Source organism: Amphimedon queenslandica, unplaced genomic scaffold (assembly GCF_000090795.2).
Source record: "Amphimedon queenslandica unplaced genomic scaffold, v1.1 AMPQUscaffold_13412, whole genome shotgun sequence".
Taxonomy (NCBI): domain Eukaryota; kingdom Metazoa; phylum Porifera; class Demospongiae; order Haplosclerida; family Niphatidae; genus Amphimedon; species Amphimedon queenslandica.
The window spans coordinates 112997-139087 of NW_003546352.1; the positions used below are offsets into that span (position 1 = coordinate 112997).

Genomic DNA, 26091 nt, shown 5'->3' on the forward strand with positions numbered 1-26091 from the left:
TATAGCCATTTCTCCTATATCAGGACAGGCTTTTATTGCTGATTGGGATAATCATCGTTTACAAGTCTTGAATCCTGATCTAACCTTCTCTCATTCATTTGGTAGTGAAGGATCAGCTAATGGACAGTTTCAGTCTCCACATGACCTTGCTGTTGACAGTCGAGGATTAGTGTATGTTGCTGACTATGGTAATCATCGTATTCAGAAGTTTTCTTCAGATGGAAAGTTTGTGGGTCAGTTTGGTACTAAAGGATCTGGTCCTGGACAGCTTAATGGTCCAATGGGTATAACAATAGACACTGCAGCTTCTGGTCTAGTGTATATTAGTGAATGGGGCAATCATCGTATATCAGTCTTCACTAGTAATGGTGTGTTTGTTAGTAAGTTTGGAAGTAAAGGCAGTAATATTGATCAGTTTATGCGTCCCAATAAATTATCATTTGATAAAGATGGATTTTTATATGTTTGTGATATTGATAATAAACGACTTGTTGTTTATTAGATTTAATTTATTGAATGCATTGATTGTCATTCTCATTTTAGTCTTATTTTACTTCTATTTTAATGATACTTTTTTACATTAAAGATAGGGTAAGGGGGATGCTTAGTATAAACAAGAGTACAATTATGTATTTTTGGTATAAACAAGAAGTGACATTACGAATACCATTCCTCAATTAGAAACCACCAATCACTATTAATTTACAGTAGCTCTTTTAGAAATTTGTTGAATATATCATGCTTGTATAAATTCTCCTTTTTAAGGATTAAACTTAACAGATTTATTTATTAACTATACATTTGTCCTTTTAGGCTAAGTCTTATTTTGCAGAAGGAGAATTAGAAGAAGCTTTTATAGTGTACAACAAGTTTGCAATGTAAGTTTATTATTATAATTATAATAAAATACCATATAGCTGCTAATTCTTGAGGGGGGGGGGTGGGGAAATTTGGTGAATTTGATATTTTGATAGTAATTTTTCAAAAATAAAACGCGCCATTTTGAACCATTATACTCAGTGACGCATGGCCACAATATACTGTAGCAATTTGGCCAATGGCTAATTGCAATTTGACCAATGGCCAACACATGGCCAATCATAGCAATTTGCTAGAATTGCCCACATCTACATGTAACTATACATTCTTTAAACTTTCTCTTCTTTCCTCTCTCCTCTCTCTCTCTTTCTCCCCCCAGTTTCCAATCCCAATGTAAGGATTAGTGTATGTTACTGATTTTGGTAATCATAATCAAAAGTTTTCTCCAGATGGAAAGTTTATTAATCAGTTTGCTACTAGAGATGGCCCTGGACAGCTTATTAAGCCAGTTTGTATAAGAATAGATACTGCAGCGACTGGTCTAGTGTATGTTTAGTTAGTGAACTGGGTAGTAATCACATCTCAATCTTCACTAGTGATAGTGTATTTGTGCGTTGCATTGGAAGGAAAGGAAAAAATAGATCCATTTAGCGATCCATATGGATTAGTATTTAATAAAGATGACTTTTTATGCATTTGTGATTCAAAAAAATTCCATTTGCTAGTTATTTAGCTAAATATTATTATTATTAAGTATTGCTTGATTTGTTTGTACTTATGTTTGCTGCTTTGCTTTCTTTATTGTAATAAATATTTTACTTTTAAAAAGTTTTTATTTGATGCTTACGAAGGGGATTTAAGGCAGTAAAAAATTTCCAACGAGTATGATTTTGGTATACACTATCCACTCATGATATTAACTAGAAACAATGTAAAACATTCAAGGGCTCAGCCTCGTAGATTATTAGCTGGGAAAAAGCAGAATCTCAACTTTATGTTGCTGCTAGAAAACTCCTGACTTGTTTTTTACTTTAAGTCTTGCTAGATCTAGCCCTCCGTTGAGTATTGTTACCTATGCCACTGTGCCTATTGGAAAATGAGATCTTTTATTTGAATGTTGTACAGATAACCCCAGACCCATTAAGGCCTCCATACACTAGGCAACATGTTGCTTGCAACATCTGTGGTTACTTTCATCTTGTAAGCAACAAGTTGTCAGAAATAGAACAGCCTTCTATTTCTAGCAACATATTGCCTACAAGATCAAAGTAACCACAAATGTTACAAGCAACATGTTGCTTAGTGTATGGAGGCCTTTACAGATATTTTTTTTATTCTTTGTTTTCAAGATAATTAATTCATATTAACCATAATAACCTGAGGAAACATGTTTAATTGAAAGAGTAAATAGAGAGAAATTCTTCAGTGGAAACATGAGACACTTGAGGCATCAGATGACTGCATGCTAAAGGTTGTTCTTATGTTGTTGCTTCACTTTTTATAGTTGAAACTACAGTTAAGAGTAAACTCACAGCTTGCATTATCATTGCTTACCTTAAATTACCAAGCATTATTTTACTATTTTGTCTTTTTCTGCTTATTATTTTGCCTATGTTACAGCAGGAAACCAGTGTTGAAAAGTAGTCCAAATGATGTAGCGTTATGAAAAGTTTGTCTCTCCTGTCATGTGCCATCCTGGGGCATGCATAGTCAGGCCTGCCTGACTATAGGGTATACAGATCATTGATGAAAGCACCTAGCATTGAATGCATCAGCAATTGCAATTTTGATAGGATTCTTATGTCAACAATCAGAGCAGTTGTTGAATGTTCAAATGGGATGTTTTTGTCAATCTGTTTTCTAAACTAGCTACCGTATGGACCTAATTAGTTTATAGTAAAAAAATTTTTCTCTCCCTTTGAAGTCACTTTTGAAACAAGTTGTTGACTTGAGATTTTGAGAATGAATTTTGTGCCTCTACCAATGCAGACCACCATCATCTTAGGCCTAATAAAAGTTACTGACATTGTAGATATTAAAAAGCTGTTTTTTGACTGGATCCGTCCATTCTGATCTTTGTTCTTTACATAAATCTGCTGATCCAATTCATGCATCTATAGTAACTTAGACAAAACAATTAAGCCTCATAAATGACACATCTGTGAGTTTCTTCACAAGTGCTCTACCTTTGTCAATGCTATCAGGTTCCGTTCTACTGAAACTTTTGTAACTTGTACACTTTTGTTGATATTTGTGAATTATTTATTAGTATTAACAAAATTAATTGGTGACTGTATAATAGCTACAAAAATATAGTAAAACAACTATCAACAATTATTAATGACAAAAGTAAAAAAGTTTCAAAATTGATCGTCTCATTGATTACGACAATCCAATTCTCTTATAACTCGAAACATTTTTTCAATCTGCTTTTTATGGTCTCCTTCAAGTTTTGCAAGATGGTTACGTATTGTATCATAATTAACCTTAGGGTGGGCTTTGGAATTCCTGGATTGCTTTAATTTATCAATAGCAAGGTACACTTCATTTTCCAAATGTACCTCCCTTTCCAAACGATCCCAGTTTTCTTTGGCAATCCTTTTATCCTCATCTGATAATTGCATTCCTGTACGACGCTGTCCTAGCGTCTCATTCAAAGCATTTTCGAGTTTGATCAAAGTGGCATACTCCAGGGATACACTTGTGCCCTGTAGTATAATTTGAAGAATTTTTTTTTCAAGATCTGAAGCAATTTGTCCACTTATCAAAGCAGATTCAAGCTCTTTCAGTGTTTCATACTTCTTATTTAAATCTTCCAAATCTTTTTCTAAGGTATCAATAGTGTTAAATAAACATTTTATTGGCTCCTTCAGTGCTTCAACAATTACAGCAACATCTTCTGCTTGCAATGCAATATCAGAGCTCTGGATATGTACAGTCACTGAATCCAGTATATTTACATAATCTTGTCGTGTTGGTGAAGCACTCTTATTTTGGAGCAACTGCTTGCAGTATTCTATACTCAATACTTCTACCATGATTCTTTTGTTGTGAATGAAAATTCTTTTTTATAAGAAATGACTTAGTTTAAGTTGACAAACTGTCATAATGTTTTTTATAACTTTGACATATGCACAACGGACGATCTTGCCATAAGCTATATCAGAACTATGTGTATTATTAATTCATGCTGAAAACTTGTTATTTATTATTTTTGAAAGTGTACATTATAGTCATGTAAACAAAAAATTGTTTTGTTTATTGAGGCCAATGCAACAACAAATAAATTTTAATTAATTTTTCAAATTTTAAAAATACCTGCACTGGTATTTTTATTTTGTATGGAGCCATTAATGAATAATATTTTTTTTTATTTGAAAGACTTCAAAATTGATTTGAATTAATAACAGTTTCTTTTTCCATCCCTCTTTAAGGCTCCTGTTCCTATACCTCAAAATCAACTAGTAGTAAGAATGCAAGCAATTCTTCTTTCACATGTGAATGTCATTTCATGTCATGAAATGACATTTGTGGAGTCAAATGAATACAGTGAGGTTTTTAAAGAGGACCCTTCAAATAAACTCAGATAAACTCATTCTTGTGTCTGACAATGACAGGATCCAGAAGATAAGCATGGATGGAACCGCATAGCATCAGTTGGTGAGGAGGGTAATGGACCATTACAATTTAATACTCCATATGGTATAGCCATTTCTCCAATAACAGGCCAGGTTTATGTTGCTGATAAGAGTAATCATCCTGACCTAACCTTCTCTCATTCGTTTGGCAGTGAAGGATCAGCTAATGGACAGTTTTCATACCCTGTAGGCATTGATATTGATAATCAAGAGTTTGTATATGTGACTGATTTTAAGAACCATTGCATTTTAGAAGTTCTCGTCAGATGGACAGTTTTTGGACAAGCTTGGCATCAGAGGTTCTGGCCCTGGTCAGCTAATTGGGCCTCATGGTATAGCAATAGACACTGGAGCTTCTGGCCTAGTATATGTCGTGGAATGGGCTAATAATTGTATCTCTGTCTTTACCAATAAGGGCGTCTTTGTCAATAGCTTTGGAAGCAAAGGCAGTAACATTGATCAGTTTAATGCTCCTTATGGTTTAGCATTTGATAAAGATGGATTCTTGTATGTCTGTGATTATAGTAATACCCGAATTGTTGTTTATTGAGATATTTTGCTGTATTATTTATTAATTTTTTGATCTGTAGTACTTAGACAAAGCATGCTAAGAATAGCATAAGAACATGTACATGTATCAAAAAAATAGAAATTAAAAATTTTCATTTTGTCATTTTTGGCAAATTTGACCTAATTTTTTAGCAACTTTAGGCTAAACTTGAATATTAATGCAATACCCTGAGAAAATGAATCAGTTGATTTTAATTGCAAAATAATTACAATCAACTCTGATGATTTTAATTGCATCATTGGTAGTGGCTACTAATCTGTAATAATAATCATATTTTTTAGTAATTAATTGCATGAATGCCGTATTGACAGCAGATCATTGTATCAATAGATGCTGTTATGTTATTGTTGTACAGGGTATTTTATTCAATAGCTAATATACATGTAGCCCTTGTTTTAAATTCAATACATTTTAAGTTCAATAACCTGACCTTGAAATTAAAAAAATACAGTATATATAGCAAGTTACTTTTGTGGTTTTGCATGGGGTGCACATACTAGATGTACCATGTTTTTATGAAGGAATTACTCGTACAAGTACAAGCATGTATAGTGTTACTAATGGTTGTTATTTTTAGTCTATTGTAAAGAATGTAGTCACTATTGACCCAGCAACGCTATGGGCTATTGTGCTCTATTTTAGAGGATTTCTTTAGCTTCCTTTAGTAATGCTACAGTTGAACATTGAAAGTTAACATCAGAGCCATATATTGTCTCGTCTCATTTTTTGCATTGCTTTCTATTTACATTCTTGTTTAGCCATGGAATTCACTTTATTAAAATTATTTTAGCAATTTCACATGTTCATGACCTTTAAGTGCTTACAAATTCTATTTATAGCCAATCTATTAGCATAGTCATCATAATTCACCACACTATCATATCTTCTTTTGGTCACAAGACCTTTGGGGTCAGTTAGATCTAATTTTGCTGTTTTTGCATAGTCTTTTGACCTTTCTTAATTTTGTTTCAATTTGTCTCTTACCTATAAGATCTGAAATGGCAACCAAACCGTCTTCTTTTTTTTCTCCTGGTCTCCTCAAACTGGAGGAACAGCTCAACTGTCCTGTCTGCCTTGACCACTATACCAATCCTAAGACTTTACCTTGTCTACATTCATTCTGTCAGCATTGTCTAGAGGGATTACTTCTCGATAAGAAGAATGAGACCTATTACCTCTCTTGTCCTACTTGTCGTTGTGACACAAAGTTACCAGAAAAAGGAGTAGGAGCCTTTCCTGTAGCATTCACTCTCATCAACCTCAAAGAGATATACAGTGTAATGAAGAAAGTAGCTGATTCTCAACAGGTCACCTGTGACAACTGTACAGGTATTTCAGCTAATGCCACTGGATACTGCAAAGACTGCAGTAAATTTCTTTGTCAAAAGTGCATGGACATTCACAAGTGTTGGGCTCCTTTTGCTTACCATCAACGTCTTGATGAAGAAAAAGCCTCTGTCTCTTCGGCTTCTCAGTTGCTAGCCTTGGCCAAACAGGAACCATCCCTCACTTGCTCTGTACCAAGTCATGATGAGCCATTGATGTATTACTGTGATACATGCGATGAATCAATCTGTCTTGATTGTGCTATACTCACTAATAAAGATCACAAGTATAACCTAATAGCTGATACATGTAGTTTCACTAAACACAGAGAAGCATTGGAAAATTCTCTTAATCCAGTAAAAGAGAAAATTGAAGCACTTAAGATGGCCCTTTCTGCTTTAGCAGAGAGAGAGGGTAAGGTCAGAGAGAGAGGAGAAGGAGTCTTAGAAGAAATACATAAAACAATAACAAATGTCTTTCGTCAGTCAGAAAGGAAGCTGATTGAGCAGGCAAAGAGGGTCACTAATATTAAACTAAAGGTGCTGTCAGAGCAAATGAAATCAGCAGAAAAGAGTTTGAGTCTTCTGGAGGATGTTGAGGATTATGTGGAACAGAGTCTGAAGACAGGAGGTTTTCGACAATTTGTGATGTACAAGAAACAAATGATAGAGCTCATTAGTGAAGTTACAGCACAGATCAATGTGGAGGAGTTGCATCCAAAGGAAAAGGTTGACTTTGTGTTCCATAAATCCCATAAAGATATAAAATCATTGCATCACATTGGAGATATTGTCTCAATACCACAGTGTAGAGTGAAAAAAATTGATCATATTACACCTGCTGGTAAAGTAGTTTCATTTTCTTTATCAATGGAGGCACCTGATTCATCTCTTTTGTCTGCTCCCCTCTCTTCTCTGAAGTGTAGTCTAGTACCAGTTGGTAAATGTGATCAACCCATTCACACTACAGTCACTACCACCAGCACTGATCCTGGAGTGTATAGGATACAGTGTAACCCTTCAAAATGTGGTACCCACACAGTCAAAGTAGAAATAGATGATGTACCACTTGAGGATATCTCACTAGTCATCCCTTTCAATCCTTACTTTGATAACATCACTGCAGTGCGTTCTATATCTGGGTTTAACTGCCCATGGGGAGTTGCTGTAACTGATGATAATCACATTATAATAACCGAGTTTTGGGGTAACACTGTAACAATAAGGGATAGAATGGGAAATAAAGTAAAGTCACTGGGAGGGGAAGGAGGAAGTGGTGATGTTAAGTTTTCTCATCCTCGTGGTATAGCCATTACTCCAGACAACTTCATTCTTGTGTCTGATGATCACAGGATCTAGAAAATAAGCATGGATGGATACCTTATAGCTTCATTTGGGGAAGAGGGCAGTGGATCACTACAATTCAATTCTCCTTCTGGTATAGCCATTTCTCCTATAACAGGATATGTTTATGTTGCTGATTATTATAATAACCGCATACAAGTCTTGAATTCTGATCTAACCTTTTATGATTCATTTGGTAGTAGAGGATCACTCCCTGGACAGTTTAAGGCTCCACGTGACATTGCTATTAACAGCCAAGGATTAGTGTATGTTGCTGATCGTAACAACTATCGCATTCAAAAATTCTCTCCACAGGAAAATAGGCCGTGCATCAGGTACAGATATCAGTTTGATACTCAAGCACCGAATTCAGTGGGTATAGCAATAGACACTGTAGCTACTGGTGACTTAGTGCATGTTAGTGAGTGGGGGAATCATTCAGTCTCAGTTTTTACTGGTGATGGTGTATTTGTTAATAGCTTTGGATGTAAAGGAGGCAGGTTTTTGGAAAATTTTAAGCATCCTTCTGGATTAGCTGTTAATAAAATAAATTTGATAAAGATGGATTTTTGTATATTTGTGATCATAGTAATAAACGACTCATTGTTTATTAAATGATTTTTGTGTAATAATTCTTTGTGCAACAAAACAAAGTCAAATAAGTAAATAAAATCATTGTATACAAGTCTTGAATCTTTCTCTCATTCATTTGGTAGTGAAAGATCAGCTAATGGAAAGCTCATGCAAGTGTCCAAATGACATTGCTATTGACAGTCAAGGATTAGTATTATGTCACTGATTTTGGTAATCATAACATTCAGGAGTTTTCTCCAAATGGAAAGTTTATTAGTCAGTTTGCTACTAGAGGTGGCCTTGGACAGCTTATTAAGCCAGTTTGCATAACAATAGATACTGCAATGACTGGTCTAGTGTATTTTAGTGAAATGTGTAGTAATTGTATCTTAATCTCTACTAGTAATGGCATGTTTGTATGGGGAAAGGAAAAGAAATAGATCAATTTAGTGATCCATATAGATTAGTATAATTGTATTTAAGCTTTTTGTGCATTTGTGACTCATAATAATCACCATTTAATATTTATTTAGCTAAAAAAATTTAATCCCCATGTATTTTTGCTACCTTCTTATTGATTATTATTTTCATTTGAAGAAATTTTGAATTTAATAAAGAAAGTAATAAATCTGTGTACCGCACTTCTATTCTAATGCTTTTAAGTTTTTTTAGCTTTGCTGATGATGCGGCAGGAGTATTCATTCAATTGTTATGACTGCAATACATTATGCATGATAAAATATGTTTCAAGCAAAATCTTCAATTAATACACAACTTATTTAGTGTGTGTACATTGAAGTGGTATTTTCACTTATTTGATGCTATTTCATTTTTTTAATTTTAATTCTACTTAATTTAACTTTGTATGCAGGCCCCTTCTGTACTCCTACATGTATATACATGTACTTTGTTGAGTTGACCTTTCAGAAACCTTGATCCCAGGACTGGTGCATTAAGATATAATGGATAATATTTTCCTATCTTTCAGATGCATATTTATACTCTAAAATTGTTTTGATCTCTTTTTCTGTTTTTTTTTAGAGTTGGGAGAAGGATTCCTCTGATAGATACATGTATAGATAGAAGTGTTTAGGATTAATTCGAAAGATTGTAACATAACAAGACTTTCAATTAAGGTACATATATTTTATCTCAACATTTTATGTGGTACTGAATTGCTATTCAAAAATTTTGTGGCTTGAAAAAATTGCATGAAAAACACAATCCGAATACAAAATTTTAAACCCACAAATTCACTTTGTCTGGTCCTGCCTCTTTATCACACAGGGGTGAGAGACTGGACCAGACTATGGCACTTAGCCACTTACTCATTCATGCTCTATGAATATTCATTAAAATGACATTATCTTTGTCACTCAGTTCATAAATTGATAAATTATTTATAGTTGTTCCCCTACTGTGAAGCCAAAAGACAGTACTATCATAATTTCTTTTAGTCACAAGACCTTTGAATATACTTATGAGGTATACCCAGTCTAAACTCACAGTACCCCTATAGCCTTTCTCTCCTCCTCCTTTTCATTGTTCTTGTTTTTCGTATCAAGATAACTCACTGTCTTCCATTTCTCTCCTCCTGTTTCCTGTCTTTCTACTTTGTTTTTGTTTGGACTTCTTCATTTTTTATCATTTTTCTTTGCTTTATCTTTATTTACATCTTTTGCATACATTATTTTATAATTTTTTTGAAATGGAAAACCAACCACCTTCACCTGCTCCTGGTCTCCTCAAACTGGAGGAACAGCTCACCTGCCCTGTGTGCCTTGACCACTATACCAACCCTAAGGCTTTACCTTGTCTTCATTCATTCTGTGAGCACTGTCTAGAGGGATTACCACTGGATAAGAAGAATGAGACCTATTACCTCTCCTGTCCCACTTGTCGTCAACATACAGAACTACCAGAAGAAGGAGTAGGAGCCTTTCCTGTAGCATTCCACCTCAACAACCTCAAAGAGATGCAAAGTTTACTAAACAGGTCGACAACAGTGCCTAATCCTCAAGAGGTCACATGTGATGATCATGGTAAGCCTTTGGAGCTATTCTGTGAAACATGTGATGCAGCAATTTGTGTTACCTGTCAATTTGATGATCACAGACGCCATAATTGTGACTTGATCACTGAAAAGTATGCTAAACACTGTCAAAAATTAAGAAGATGTCTATTACCAGTTGAGGGAAAGAAGGAAGCGCTCAAGAAGGTCCTGTCTGCTCTAGCAGAGAGAGAGGGTGAGATCAGAGAGAGAGGAGAAGGAGTCTTAGAAGAAATACATGAAATGGTAGAGGAAATGGTGAATGTTCTTCGTCAGTCAGAGAGGAAACTGACTGAGCAGGCAAAGAGGGTCACTGATGCTAGACTAAAGGTGCTGTCAGAGCAAAAGGAATCAGCAGAGAAGAGTTTAAACCTTGTGGAGGATGTTATGAATTATGTGGAACAGAGTCTGAAAACAGGCAGTCCTCAACAAGTCCTGATGTCTAAGAAACAGATGATGGAGCGTATGAGTGAAGTTACTGCAGGAATCAATGTGGAGGAGTTACATCCAAAGGAAAAGGCTGACTTAGTGTTGATTAAAGATGTCAAATCACTACATCACATTGGAGATGTTATTTCTCTAACACAATACAAAACAAAAATTGGCTACTTTGAGTGGTTACTAAAACAAAAAAGTGTGTCATTTTCACTATCAGTAGAGGCACCAGATTCATCTCTTTTGTCTATTTCTCTCTCTTCTCTGAGGTGTAGTGTTGCTAAAGATGATCAACCCATTCACACTACAGTCACTACCACCAGCACTGATCCTGGAGTGTATAGGATACAGTGTATCCCTTCTCGTGGTATTCACACAGTAAAAGTACAAGTATATGATGTACATCTTGAAGATACCTCTCTAGTTGTCCCTTTTAATCCGTATCTTAATGACATCACTCCAGTATATTTCGTTAATAAGCTACTGAGGTGTCCCTATGGAGTGGCTATAATCGACGATAATCATGTTATGATAACTGAATGGGATAGTCAGTGTGTAACAATAATTGATAAAGAAAGAAATGAAGTAAAATTATTAGGAGGGGAAGGAGGAAGTGGCGATGTCAAGTTTTCTTCTCCTCGTGGTGTAGCCATTACTCCAGACAAGTTCATTCTTGTGTCTGATAATCATAGAATCCAGAAGATAAGCATGGATGGACACCGCATAACGTTAGCTGGTGAGGAGGGAAGTGGACCACTACAATTTAGATATCCTGCCGGTATAGCCATTTCACCTGTAACAGGGCAAATTTATGTTGCTGATAGGTATAATGATCGTATACAAGTCTTGAACCCTGATCTATCTTTCTCTTATTTCTTTGGTAGTGAAGGATCAGCTAATGGACAGTTTAAGTCTCCACATGGCATTGCCATCGACAGTCAAGGATTAGTATATGTCACTGATACTTATAGCCATCGCATTCAGATGTTCTTTCCAGATGGAAACTTTGTGGGTGAGTTTGGTACTAAAGGATTTGGTCCTGGACAGCTTAATGAGCCACTAGGCATAGCAATAGACACTGCAGCTACTGGTCTGGTGTATGTTAGTGAAAGGGGCAATAATCGTATCTCAATTTTTACTAGTGATGGTGTGTTTTTGCGTTATTTTGGAAGGAAAGGAAGGGGAATTGATCAGTTTTGTAATCCCTGTCAATTAGCAATTTCTAAAGATGGATTCCTGTATGTTTGTGACTACGCAAATTGCCGACTTGTTGTTTATTAGATTAATTTTTGAATTGTTTATTACTTTAGTTTGTCAATAATTATTATTTAGTTAAGTTAGTCATCTTAATTATTTGCTTCCCTGGTAGAGTGAGTATAATTAAAATTAAAGTGTGACATACATTGCACATAGATGACTTTTGACCTAGGGCTATAGATCTACCCCCTTGAGTTTAGTAATGATTTTTAATTTTAAATATTATCCTTACTTTTATCAATTGGTGACATGAAGATTAGGGAAATGGACCATGCTAGCATCCTTTTATCGTCATTATTAACTGTCACATTTTAAAGGAAATATAGTACTACAGACAGCTGATTACAATAACTGATAACTATCTAATTAACTGAAATAAATATTTAAATCTGCAATGGCAGCAAAAGGAAAAGGTCAGTATATATATAATTGATTTTGACTTGTTTATGCTTCAGTTACTGGTACCTCTTGTTCTCTATAGACTATCAACCAGTGGAGAGAAGTAGACACTCCACAGTAAAGGTAGGAGACTACCTGTATATGTGGGGTGGGTCTGGTCTCCCTAAAGTACACAATAATGAAGAGAAGAAGTCAAAAAGCTCAGTAATGGACGTGTGCCATTTATCAACTGGTAGGTGGGAACAAAAACTCACCACTGGTAACCCTCCACTGGGTGTCATTACCTATGCCGCTGCTCCAATTGGAAATGAGATTTTTTATTTTGGAGGCCATTGTAACCACAATGATTGTTTTCATAATAGTTTATACAGGTAAGTATTATATGCCTATTAACCTCCCCCTGTTTGGCTGTATTGAAAATTTTTAAATAATTAATCAGATTTTACATCTGTGTTTCTCACTTCTGCAGGCAAGATTATATGTGGTACTGCATGGGTATTCTTTAATATAGCAATAGTTGTATGATTGTTTTCTTATTGTCTGATGAATCAACTAGTTTTTACTGTAAAACCAATTAGCTCCTTGGATTAAGCTCTTTCTTATAATAATCAAGAGTCTCTCAGATACCTTAAAATATGTTTGCCTTTTGTTTGATTGTTAGTTATAAGAGCAACATTTATAATTTTTAAAAATGGCTCCGGAATCATCCCCAATTTTTTTCTTATATTTTCTGATGCATATTGATGTCCTTCTGAAAATTACCCAAGGCTATAGCCCATGGTTTTTTCCAAAAAATGGCTCTGAAATCACCCCCAATTTTTATTACATTTTAAAATGCATATTGATGTCCTAATGCTGTGTAGAAAGTTTGAGCTGATTCCCACAAATATTTTTCAAATTATGACCATTTTTTAAAATTGGCCAATTTTTGAAAAATACCCAAGGCTATAGCCCATGTTTTTTTCTAAAAAATGCCTCCAAAATCACCCCCACTTTTTATTACATTTTTAAATGCATATTGATGTCCTAATGCTGTGTAAAAAAAGTTTGAGCTGATTCCCACAAATATTTTTCAAGTTATGACCATTTTTTAAAATTGGCCAATTTTCGAAAAATACCCAAGGCTATATATAGCCCATGGTTTTTTCTAAAAATGGCTTCGAAATCACCTCCACTTTTTATTACATTTTTTGATGCATATTGATGTCTTAATGCTGTGTAGAAAGTTTGAACTGATTCCGACTTAAATTTTTAAAGTTATGAACATTTTTTTAAAATTGGCCAATGTAGTTTACACAAGTACAGAAGTGTTAACCACATTTTCATGCAACCCATGATAGCCTTTAACAAATAGCTGTGTATAAAACCACTTGGTTTAGTATAAGTCGAAACAAGTTTCTACGATATTGATAATTAAATTTCTATCAAATTTTTGGAAGGGCCACTCTGACCCTGCAGAGTAAATTTTTGATTTTCTCAATATAAATCATTAGCTATAGCCCATGGTTTTTCTAGAAAATGGCTTTATATAATCACCACCAATTTTTATTACGTTTTCTGGTACCCCCTATAGCTACCTTGACATTGGTAATAGGGCCGTACTTTTTCTAATAAATTAATTATTACTTAATATTTTATTTAGCTTTAATGTTGACACCTTCGACTGGAAGGAACTCTCTCCTACTACTCCCTGTCATGGTCCTATGATGAAGAGCCTCTCTGATATGGTGGCAATAAAGATTAATTCTGAAGACTATCTTGTAGTAGTTGGAGGGCGTGGACCATCTAATAATGTTCCAAACCAACCTGGTGCCCAGTACAGGGTATTTGAGTTTATTTATAAAAAATGCAATGAGATCCACTTCTTTAAACTCTCAAAAGGTCAGAGCACATAAAATTTTTAATTCCATATTATACTGCTTTATTAGGTCAGTGGATATCACCAACTGTCACTGGAGACAGACCACCTCCTACTTATGCCTTCACTCTAACATCAATTAATAATTCCAGTGCTATTTTGTTTGGAGGTCTCGCTGCTAATGGAGTCAGTAACAATGTATATATTCTTAATTTCACTGATACATCAGTGGTGAGTGTATTGTATATATTATTTTGATGAATATGTATAATTTATTTATTATTTTAGAATTGTTCAAAGATATCTGATCCTAGATTATGTATATGTATGCAGTGGCCTGAGACTAGACAATCTCATTCCAGTGTTCTGATTGACACTAGCTCGGGACCACACCTACTAGTCTTGGGTGGGTTTCTCACTTACGATTGCTGGATACTTGACATCAACAATAAATCATGGAAGAAACTGGTAAGTACATTAGGTGAAGTACATTAAAATACATTAGGTGTTCATTTGTTTGTACAGTGTGGTAAGGGTGAAACCCTTATAACTTTATAGTCTTCTAGTATTATTATTACATTATTTTTATTTTATTATTATTATTATTGTCATGTGATTTTTTGTAGTCTAATTTGCCAAAAAACATCATTTGGAGATGCTTTCATTCTCTCTCAGCCTGGAGTGTGACCCCAACCACTAGCTGGATGATTGTGTTTGGAGGACACACATCATACAGAGATATAGCAGTTTTTGAACTCAGTAAGTACATGTACATGTAAAAACAAAGTTGTTGACACAATGAATATTATAAACTAATTTGGAGTAACTGATATTAAATTATTTTTTATAGAATATACTAGTAATAATGATTGGTCTACTAGTGAAATACCTCTGGACCAGTATCAAGAGAAACTACAAGAAAGGAGAAGAGAATGGGAAGTATCTCAGCCTGTTCATCTTGAGGATAAAAGAGAAATAGACCGTCTGAGACGTCTGCTGGAAGAAAAGGAAAGGGAACTACAAGAGGAGAGAAGAAAAAAGGAACAAATTAGAAACAGACTACAGCAACAGCTTCAAGAAAAAGAACAACAACTTCAGCAACTACAGCAAGAAGGAAAAGAAAGAGAGAGGGGAATTCAAGAGGGCTGCAGGAAAAGAGAACAAGATCTTTAATGACAGCTTTTAATAAAGAGAGCAAGCATTTGAGAAAAGAGAGTCAGTATAACTACAAACAGATGTCTGACATTATAAAAGAAACATTAGTATTTGAGTGAAGTGGGTTATTTTTCTTTTTTTTTTTAATTTTGTATTATTAATTTTAAAAAATCCCATTTTATAGGGGGTTTTAAACTGCGCATGCGTAGTCACGTGGCACAACATGGCCAAATTAGCCTACCAACTTCTGTAATGAAAGGTACAGTGATTGGGAGTTTCCATCAGTGTTAGGAGACTCACTTAGCATTATAAAGCACTTTTTATCATTGTCTGTTTTCCCCTTCTTTATTCTGTTTTTCCTGTAGTGTAGCTTTTTCCAAGTCAACCAGACGTAGCCTTATTATTCAAGGCAGTTGAGTGAGCTTAATTTTGGGTCTGGTACCGGGTATGTCAAGTAGTTTGACTCATTGAAGAATGTGGAAGTACAATTTTCTGTAAGTACAGTATTACTGTGTATAGTCTTGCCATACTTTGTATCAGTATCTGATGGGGGTACGTCACTATGCCCATATGCTTATTTCTAAAAAAATGGCTCCAAAATCACTCCTAATTTTTATTACATTTTTTGATGTCTTTATGTTATGTAGAAAGTTTGAGCTGATTCCAATTCAAACTAAAATTTTTTGATTTGCAGCCACTTTAAGAGATATGCCGATTTTTGAAAAATACCCTGTACCATGCCCATGCTTTTTTTTTTCAAAAATGGCTCCAAAATAATTCCCAATTTTTCTAATACATACTGATGTCCTTATGTAGAAAGTTTGAACCAATTCTGATTAAATCTTTTTTCAAGTTATGGCGATTTTAGATTGGCTCCAAGATCACACCAATATTTATTACATTTATTATATTTATCTGATAACTATTAATGTCCTTCAAGAGCTACTGTGGGTATGAAAAGAGATGGGAGAGAGAGGGAGAGAAGAAGTGAGAAATAAGAGAAGGATAATTAGACAGTGAGTATCACAAATGCTTAGTTGTATTGAATAATAAATTTCTCAACTCATGAAATAAATGTCATGTAAGAATTTCCAGATATACATTATAAATGATATAATAGAAAAGCAATTTTAAATATTTACAACTTGGATGCTAATGAAATTCAAAGAATTCTAATATGGTGTAGACATATAACCTATAACTTCCTTTGTGGTCAACTGGTCATCAGCTAGGGCTAGTGGCGCTCTACTTACCAGGGGTGTCTTAATCTGTTATTCTTGCTTTATATGTACACAATTGTTTTCAATGGCAACAAAACCATCGTCTCCTGGTCTCCTCAAATTGGAGGAACAGCTCACCTGTCCTGTATGTCTTGGCCACTATACCAACCCTAAGATTTTACCTTGTCTACATTCATTCTGTGAGCACTGTCTGGAGGCATTACCTTTGGATAAAAAGAATGAGACCTATTACCTCTCTTGTCCCACTTGTCGTCATTGTACAGAGTTACCAGAAGAAGGAGCAGGAGCCTTTCCTGTAGCACTCACCCTCATCAACCTCAAGGAGATATACAGTTTAATGAAGAAAGTAGCTGATCCTCAACAGGTCACCTGTAATAACTGTAATGCAGCTAATGCCACTGGATACTGCAAAGACTGTGGTCAGTTCCTTTGTACAGAATGTATCTCTACCCACAAGAAATGGGCCCTTTTTGCTAACCATCAGCTGAAAAGTCTTGATGAGGTGGCTACTTCTCAATTAAAACAGGAGGCAACCCTTACGTGCTCCACTCATAACAAGAAAATGAATTTCTACTGTGAAACATGTGATAGTGTTTTATGTCGTGACTGTACAATTGGTACTCACAAAGGCCATGAGTATGACTTAGTCTCTGCCAGTTATACTAAACACTCTCAAGACTTGGAAGATTCTCTTAACCTGGTAAAAGGGAAAATTAAAGCACTCAAGAAGGTCATGTCTGCTTTATCAGAGAGAGAGGGTGAGATCAGAGAGAGAGGAGAAGGAGTCTTAGAAGAAATACACAACATGGTTGAGGAAATGGTGAATGTTCTTCGTCAGTCAGAGAGGAAACTGACTGAGCAGGCAAGAAAGGTCACTGATGCTAAACTAAAGGTGCTGTCAGAGCAGGTCAAATCAGCAGAAATGAGTTTGAGTCTTTTGGAGGATGTTGAGAATTATGTGGAACAGAGTCTGAAGACAGGCAGTCCTCAACAAGTCCTGAGGTCTAAGAAACAGATGATGGAGCGTATGAATGGTGTTACTGCAGAGATCAATGTGGAGGAGTTATATCCAAAGGAAAAAGCTGACTTTGTATTGAGTAAAGATATCAAATCACTACATCACATTGGAGATATTGTGAGCTATTCATCTACTGCACTACAGCAGTGTAGAGTAAAGAAGATTGATTGCATTTCACCTGCTGGCAAAGCAATTTCATTTTCACTATCAATAGAGGCGCCAGATTCATCTCTTTTGTCTGCTCCCCTTTCTTCTCTGAGGTGTAGCCTAGTACCAGTTGGTAAAGGTGATCAACCCATTCGCACTACAGTCACTACCACCAGCACTGATCCTGGAGTGTATAGGATACAGTGTAGCCCTTCTACAAATGGTACTCATACATTAAAAGTACAAGTATATGATGTACAACTTAAAAATGCTTCACTAGTCATCCCGTTCAATCCTTACCTTGATAACATCACTCCAGTACGTACCGTAACTGAGCTTAAGTGTCCCTGGGGAGTTGCTGTAAGTGATAATGATAATCTTATAATAGCCGAGTATAGGGGTAGTTGTGTCACAATACTGGATAGAGAAAGGAAGAAAGTGAAATCGTTAGGAGGAGAAGAAGGGAGTGGTGATGTCAAATTTTCTACTCCTCGTTGTGTAACCATTACTCCAGACAAATTCATTCTTGTAACGGATAGACAAGTTATCCAGAAGATAAACATGGACGGATACCGCATAGCAACGGTTGGTCAGGAGGGCAGTGGACCACTACCATTTAGTAATTCTGTTGGTATAGCCATTTCTCCGATATCCGGACAGGTTTATATTGCTGATAAGGATAATGATCGTGTACAAGTCTTTAATCCTGACCTAACCTTCTCTCTTTCTTTTGGTAGTAAAGGATCAGCTAATGGAGAGTTTGACTATCCACATGGCATTGCCATTGATAGTCAAGGATTAGTGTATGTTGCTGATTGTTGGAATCATCGCATTCAAAAGTTCTCTCCAGATGGAAAGTTTGTGGGTAAGTTTGGTACGGAAGGATCTGGTCCTGGACAACTCGATAGTCCATATTGTTTAACAATTGACACTGCAGCTACTAGTCTAGTTTATGTTAGTGAATTAGGCAATAATCGTATATCAGTCTTCACTAGTGATGGTGTATTTGTTAGTAAGTTTGGTTGTAAAGGCAGTGATATTGGTCAGTTTTATCATCCAAAAGGATTAGCATTTGATAAAGATGGATTCTTGTATGTTTGTGATTATAGAAATAACCGACTTGTGATTTATTAGAATTTCATTAATTTTTGGCTATATTTTTGAAAAAGTTTTTTTGAAAGTAACATTTTAATGCAATTTTTGATCAACTAGTGACATGAAGAATATAAAGAAATATCATGGAAGGATTAAAATATCGCAATCCTTTATTCTGTCACTATACAGTATACATGTACATTGTCTTTCATGTATACTATTGCCTGGCATGTCAAAAATGTAGTCTATAAGAAGGACAATGCTAGTCATCCCTATACAAAAGGATTAAAAATGCATGTACATGTGTATGGACATTGGACACATGTGTAATGATGATCTTACAAACCATTTAGAACTGGAGGAATATTATTACTGAAAACAATAGTGATTGTATCACCACAGGTCATATCAACTTGACTTTGGAGAAGTTCATTGGTTTAGAAGAATTCTGATCATATATATGCACAATTTAATAGTCAAAAATTTTATAATATTAAAGCTAAAATATCACTAAGATTGATTAAAACTAATTTAATACACAACAAGTCTATTATTCTTAAAATCACATACATAAAAAAATCCATCTTTGTATAATAATCCTTTAGGATTATTAAACTGATCAATATTACAGCCTTTAGTTCCAAAGCAACAAACGTATAAACCATGACTATTGAAAACTGAGATACGATGATTACTATACTCACTAACATACACTAGACCAGTAGCTGCAGTATCTATTGTTATACCTATTGGCCAGTTAAGCTGTCCAGGACCAGATCCATAAGCACCAAACTGAGCCGAGAAACTTCCATCTGGAGAGAACTTCTGAATGCGATGATTTTCTGTGTCAGTAACATAGAGGAATTCTTGACTGTCAATAGCTATGTCACGTGGAGACTGAAACTGTCCATTAGCAGATCCTTTACAGCCAAATGAATGAGAAAAGGTTAAATCAGGATTGAAGACTTGTATCCGATGATTATTCATATCAGAAACATAAACTTTTCCTGTTATAGGAGAAGTAGCTACACCACGAGGATAGCTAAATTGTAGTGGTCCACTGCCCTCCTCACCAACTGATGCTATAAGGTATCCATCCATGTTTATCTTCTGGATCCTGTGATTATCTGATACAAGAATGAATTTGTCTGGAGTAATGGCTACACCCCATGGAAAAGAAAACTTGACGTTACCACTTCCTCCTTCTTTTCCAAATGATGTCACTTTCTTTCCTTCTTTATCCAGTATTGCTACACAGTGACCACCATACTCAGTTATTATAACATAATCGTCACTTATAGCAACTCCCCACGGTCCATTAAGATCTGCTACAGCACATATTGGAGTGATATTATCAAGGTAAGGATTGAAAGGGATGACTAATGAGGTATCCTCAAGTTGTACATCATATACTTGTACCTTTACTGTGTGAGTACCACTGGTTGAAGGGTTACACTGTATCCTATACACTCCAGGATCAGTGCTGGTGGTAGTGACTGTAGTGTGAATGGGTTGATCACCTTTACCAACTGGTACTAGACTACACCTCAGAGAAGAGAGGGGAACAGACAAAAGAGATGAATCTGGCACCTCTATTGATAGTGAAAATGAAATTGCTTTGCCAGTAGATGCGATACAATCAATCTTTCTCACTTTACACTGTGCTGGTGTGACAATATCTCCTATGTGATGCAGTGAGCCAATATTCTTACTCAATACAAAATCAGCTTTTTCCTTTGGACATAACTCCTCCACATTGATCTGTGCAGTAACTTCATTCATACGCTCCATCATCTGTTTCTTAGATCTCAGGACTTGTTGAGGACTGCCTGTCTTCAGACTCTGTTCCACATAATTCTCAACATCATCCAGAAGACTTAAACTCATTTCTGCTGATTTAATCTGCTCTGACAGCACCTTTAGTTTAGCATCAGTGACCCTTTTTGCCTGTTCAGTCAGTTCCTTCTCTGACCGACGAAGAATATTCATCATTTCCTCTACCATTTCATGTATTTCTTCTAAGACTCCTTCTCCTCTCTCTCTGATCTCAACCTCTCTCTCTGCTAGAGCAGACATGACCTTCTTAAGCACTTCAATTTTCCCTTTGACCGGCTTAAGAGATTCTTCCAATACTTCTTTATGTTTACTAAAACTATTAGCAATTAGGTTATACTTGTGATCTTTATGAGTGAGTATAGCACAATCACGACAGATAGATTCATCACATGTGTCACAGTAATACCTCAATGAATCATCATGACCAGGTACAGAGCAAATGAGGGTTGCCTCCTGTTTAGCTGGAGCTAGCAATTGAGACGTAGAAGAAACAGAGGTTGTCACTTTATCAAGACTTGTCAACTGATGGTGTGCAATTGGACTCCAAATTCTGTGTATATCCATACACTTCTGACAAAGGAATTTACTGCAATCTTTGCAGTATCCCGTGGCATTAGCTGTAGTACAGTTTTCACAGATGATTTGTTGAGGATCAGCTACTTTCTTCATTAAGCTATATATCTCTTTGAGGTTGTTGAGGTGGAATGCTAGAGGAAAGGCTCCTGCACCTTCTTCTGGTAGCCCTGTACAATAACGACAAGTAGGACAAGAGATGTAATTGGACTCATTCTTCTTATCCAGAGGTAATGCCTCCAGACAGTGCTGACAGAATGAATGTAGGCAAGGTAAAGTCTTAGGGTTGGTATAGTAGTCAAGACACACAGGACAGGTGAGTTGTTCTTCTAGTTTGATGAGACCAGGAGAAGATGAAAATTGCTCGGTTGCCATTTCAAGAAAAAATAAAATTGTTTGTTACGTCAAGCAAAAAATGAAGAGAGATTAGGTAACAAGTAGAACAATAAAAATAACCAGCTAATGATAGCAAGATAGCCCTGTCAACTTTCCAGGAAGTTATGATACACAAAAATAACTGATAACCCTACCTATAGATTAAGATAAGATTATAGTGTAACCATCAACCATGGAAAGGTGCCTTCACCTTCTAAAAGTTTCAATGCAAGCAGTATAGGAAGTGAATGAGAGAGTGACTGAGAGAAAACAAAAGATAGCACTCCCTAATAGGCTAATTGCATTCCTCTGCAATAGAGTACAATAGAGTAGATCTAGTCTACATTAAAATTATTATTAATAATTATTACTTGCATATTACATTGTACTAGGTGAAGCCCTTACCCATTGGCATACGTCTACTTGCATGCATGCTACTTCTGCTATAGGCTACTATGCATCGATTGATATAATTACAGCTATTTATATATTACATATTCACGTTAGTACAGCTATCATAACTTCCTTTAGTGGTCATTGAATACCAAGAGAATGTTCTCAAGCTACCAGTAGTGGGGCCTAGACTAAAGCAGTTTCAACATTGTTAACTTCAATTGCACTGTCCATACTTCTTCATTATACCTTATCACCTATCAGCTTTGTTTACTGATACCTTTATCAGTCTTCAAGTACTCAACATGGCTAGTAAGCAATCTTCATCTTTTTGTTCTCCTGGTCTCCTCAAGCTGGAGGAACAGCTCACCTGTCCTGTGTGTCTCACCCACTATACCAACCCAAAGATCCTACCCTGCCATCACTCATTCTGTCAGCACTGTCTGGAGAGATTACCTCTGGATAAAAAGAACGAGACTTATTACTTCTCTTGTCCTACTTGTCGTCATCATACAGAGCTACCAAAAGAAGGAGTTGGAGCCTTTCCTGTAGCATTCCACCTCAACAACCTCCAAGAGACCTACAATCTAATGAAGGACACTGCAGTATTTTCACCTGCTCCTCAAGAGGACACATGTAACGATCATGGTAAACCATTGGATGTTTTCTGTGAAGCTTGTAATACAGTAATCTGTGTTAATTGTTTAGCTCATATTCACAAACATCACGAATACAACTTAGTTACTGACAGTTATACGAAACATTGTGAAAGTTTAAGAGAATGTTTATCATCAGTTGTGGGAAAGAAGGAAGCACTACAGAAGGTCATGTCTGCTCTAACAGAGAGAGAGGGTGAGATTAGAGAGAGAGGAGAAGAAGTTTTAAATAATATACATAAGATGGTAGAGGAAATGGTGGATGTTCTTCGTCAGTCAGAAAGGAAACTGACTGAGCAGGCAAGAAAGGTCACAGATGCTAAACTGAAGGTGCTGTCAGAGCAGATGAAATCAGCAGAAAAAAGTTTGAGTCTTCTGGAGGATGTTGTGAATTATGTGGAACAGAGTCTGAAGACAGGCATTCCTCAACAAGTCCTGAGGTCTAAGAAACAGATGATGGAGCGTATGAGAGAAGTTACTGCAGGGATCAATGTGGAGGAGTTACATCCTAAGGAAAGGGCTGACTTTGTATTGATTAAAGATATCAAATTGCTTCATCATATTGGAGATATTGTGACCTACTCATCTACTGCACTAGAGCAGTGTAGAGTGAAGAAAGTTGGTTGCTTTGAACGTCTTCCAAAAGAGAAGAGCATTTCATTTTCACTATCAATAGAGGCACCGGATTCATCTCTTTTGTCTGTTCCCCTCTCCTCTCTCAGGTGTAGTCTAGTACCAGTTCGTAAAGGTGATCAACTCATTCACACTATAGTCACTACCACCAGCACTAATCCTGGAGTGTATAGGATACAGTGTAGCCTTTCAACCAGTGGTACTCACATGATCAAAGTACAAGTATATAATGTACAAACTGAGGATGTCTCACTAGTTGTCCCTATCAATCCTTACCTTAAGAACATTGCTCCTTTACATATTATAGATGAGCTAAATGGTCCCTGGGGAGTTGCTGTAAGTAATAATGGTAATCGTATTATAGTAACTGAGAATCTTGGTCAGTGTATAACAATACTGGACAGAGAAGGAAAGAAAGTGAAATCATTAGGAGGGAAAGGAGGAAGTGGTAATGTCAAGTTGTCTTTTCCTCGCGGTTTAGCCATTACTCCAGACAACTTTATTCTTGTGTCTGATGATCACAGGATCCAGAAGATAAGCATGGATGGATACTTTGTAGCATCTGTTGGTGAGAATGGCAGCGAATCACTACAATTTAAGGCTCCCCGTAGTATGGCCATTTCTCCAATAACAGGGCAGGTTTATATTGCTGATAGGGATAATCATCGTATTCAAGTCTTGAATCCTGATCTAACCTTCTCTCATTCATTTGGTAAGATAGGATCAGCTGATGGACAGTTTTTGTTTCCACTAGGCATTGCTATTGACAGTCAAGGATTTGTATATGTTTCTGACTTTGGTTGCCATCGTATTCAAAAGTTCTTCTCAGATGGAAGTTTTTTGGCCCAGTTTGGTACTGAAGGACCTGGTCCTGGTCAGCTTAACAGTCCATTTGGTATAGCAATAGACACTGCAGCTACTGGTCTAGTGTATGTTAGTGAATATGGCAATCACCGTATTTCAGTCTTCACTGGTGAAGGTGTATTTATTAGTAGATTTGAAAGTCAAGGCAGTAAAGTTGATTCTCCTTGTGGATTAACATTTGATAAAGATGGATTCTTGTATGTTTGCGATTTTAGTAATAACCAACTTATTGTTCATTAATATTTGAATAATTGGTGATAGTTTTATTTATAAGTTTTTGTTTTAATATTAAATTTTTGATAATAGATCTAACCGTCCATGAAGAGTAGAGTAAGAGTAGAATGGAGGGAAGAACAAGAATAGTTGTTGTTAATTGTTTTAAGGTAGATACAGCTAGGTCAAAATTATGGACACAAGCAACCAATGCCGTAACAATTAAGACTGCATGCAGAAAATGAGTGACAGAAACAATACGATATTGAGAACTCTGTTTAGAACTATGGACAAGTGTGATATTAAATTAAATCTGGCTTGATATCTTAATGCTGCATACATGACACCTGCATTAATTATTAATTACATTTATTATTTAGGATTCTTGCTAAAGTACAGTTGTTGTTCAAAAGATGTAATAATGTGGATATGGGACACACTGACAGAAGAATAAGGAAACTGTAAATGTACATATATGTGGAGTTCCCAGTCTGGTTTACATACAGTAAATGCATTTACAGTATGTGTAAATTATGTATTATTTGTAAATTTTATGATTTAGATATTTTGTAAAGACTAAATAATGCTATAGTATCATGTTTGTACTGTTTTGGCACCTCCTTGAGTGCTATCAAAACTAATGATGATTATTATTTGCTAAAATGGCAACATTATAGTGAAATATACTTGTCATTCATATATTCACCTTATCGTGTAGAGAGGCAAATTTTTTACTCGAATATTTTTAGCTATAATACTTGACACACAATTTTATTGCACATGTACGATGTGCAATAATAATATTTAGTATCTTCTTTGTAAATTATAGCTCCTAATTTGATATAGCTATAGTATAACCAAGATTCACGGTACTTCATAACTAGTCACAAGACCTTTGAATATATTTAAGATTAGACATCACCCACTTTTGTGTTTAGCTGTTCTGTTTAGCTTTTCTCTCCTACTTTCATCTTCTTCATTTTATTTTGCTGGTTTATCTGGTCATTAGGATTTTAGGAGTCTCTATTATTACTGATTTGTCACCTGCTGTTGAATTCTTATTCATAAATGCAAAGTCACCCTTGTTGGTTGTCATAATAAAGGAATGTGCTATCATAGCTTCCTTCAGTAACAATATTTTAAAAGGTCATCAGGGCTATTTGTCTTTGCTTGTTTTCTTCCTTTGCTCTCGTTCTTATTAATCGCAACTTCTGACGGTCTGCTCTTGCTTTATCTTCATACTGTCTGCTACGGTTCTACCTTTATTTTTCTATTGCATTACGCACACGAGTTTATATTTTCTTGAAATGGCAAACAAACTATCTTCATCTCCTAGTCTCCTCAAACTGACAGAACAGCTCACCTGTCCTGTGTGTCTTGACCACTATACCAACCCTAAGACTTTACCTTGTCTACATTCATTCTGTGAGCACTGTCTGGAGGGATTACCACTGGATAAGAAGAATGAGACCTATTATCTCTTTTGTCCCACTTGTCGTCAACATACAGAGTTACCAAAAAAAGGAGTTGGAGCCTTTCCTGTAGCATTCCACCTCAACAACCTCAAAGACATACACAGTACAATGAAAAAAGCAGGAGCCATATGTGATGATCATGGAAAGC

General features: G+C 35.8%; 5 protein-coding genes across 5 annotated transcripts; all 5 read left to right on the plus strand.

Moving 5' to 3' along the window:
• The first annotated feature begins 7708 nt into the window (after positions 1-7708).
• Positions 7709-8640, plus strand: LOC109581898 (E3 ubiquitin-protein ligase TRIM71-like). The gene has a single exon (XM_019996372.1). The coding sequence runs from the start codon at positions 7722-7724 to the stop codon at positions 8313-8315; it is 594 nt and encodes a 197-aa protein (XP_019851931.1). The 5' UTR covers positions 7709-7721; the 3' UTR covers positions 8316-8640.
• Positions 8641-10776: 2136 nt separating this feature from the next.
• On the plus strand, positions 10777-12076 carry LOC100637757 (E3 ubiquitin-protein ligase TRIM71-like). Its single transcript, XM_019996364.1, has one exon. It carries the CDS (start codon positions 10777-10779, stop codon positions 12034-12036), a length of 1260 nt encoding a protein of 419 aa, XP_019851923.1. The 3' UTR covers positions 12037-12076.
• A 47-nt stretch (positions 12077-12123) lies between these two features.
• On the plus strand, positions 12124-15526 carry LOC109581888 (kelch domain-containing protein 1-like). Its single transcript, XM_019996361.1, has 7 exons — positions 12124-12425; positions 12494-12782; positions 14054-14292; positions 14340-14500; positions 14558-14737; positions 14896-15028; positions 15120-15526. Exons 1-7 carry the CDS (start codon positions 12407-12409, stop codon positions 15440-15442), a joined length of 1344 nt encoding a protein of 447 aa, XP_019851920.1. The 5' UTR covers positions 12124-12406; the 3' UTR covers positions 15443-15526.
• Positions 15527-16905: 1379 nt separating this feature from the next.
• LOC109581887 (E3 ubiquitin-protein ligase TRIM71-like) lies at positions 16906-18977 on the plus strand. Its single transcript, XM_019996359.1, has one exon. The coding sequence runs from the start codon at positions 17003-17005 to the stop codon at positions 18962-18964; it is 1962 nt and encodes a 653-aa protein (XP_019851918.1). The 5' UTR covers positions 16906-17002; the 3' UTR covers positions 18965-18977.
• Positions 18978-23199: 4222 nt separating this feature from the next.
• Positions 23200-24553, plus strand: LOC109581890 (E3 ubiquitin-protein ligase TRIM71-like). Its single transcript, XM_019996363.1, has one exon. It carries the CDS (start codon positions 23212-23214, stop codon positions 24493-24495), a length of 1284 nt encoding a protein of 427 aa, XP_019851922.1. The 5' UTR covers positions 23200-23211; the 3' UTR covers positions 24496-24553.
• Positions 24554-26091: the final 1538 nt, after the last annotated feature.

What these genes read in the sequence shown, in the direction of transcription:
- LOC109581887 (XM_019996359.1), top strand. Translation starts at nt 17,003, where the DNA reads ATGAAGAAAGTAGCTGATCCTCAACAGGTCACCTGTAATAACTGTAAT.
- LOC109581888 (XM_019996361.1), top strand. An exon ending in TTTCATAATAGTTTATACAG is followed by an intron (nt 12,783 to 14,053) that starts GTAAGTATTATA and finishes TATTTTATTTAG; the next exon opens with CTTTAATGTTGACACCTTCG. An exon ending in CTTCTTTAAACTCTCAAAAG is followed by an intron (nt 14,293 to 14,339) that starts GTCAGAGCACAT and finishes CTGCTTTATTAG; the next exon opens with GTCAGTGGATATCACCAACT.
- LOC109581898 (XM_019996372.1), top strand. Translation starts at nt 7,722, where the DNA reads ATGGATGGATACCTTATAGCTTCATTTGGGGAAGAGGGCAGTGGATCA.
- LOC100637757 (XM_019996364.1), top strand. Translation starts at nt 10,777, where the DNA reads ATGGAGCGTATGAGTGAAGTTACTGCAGGAATCAATGTGGAGGAGTTA.
- LOC109581890 (XM_019996363.1), top strand. Translation starts at nt 23,212, where the DNA reads ATGATGGAGCGTATGAGAGAAGTTACTGCAGGGATCAATGTGGAGGAG.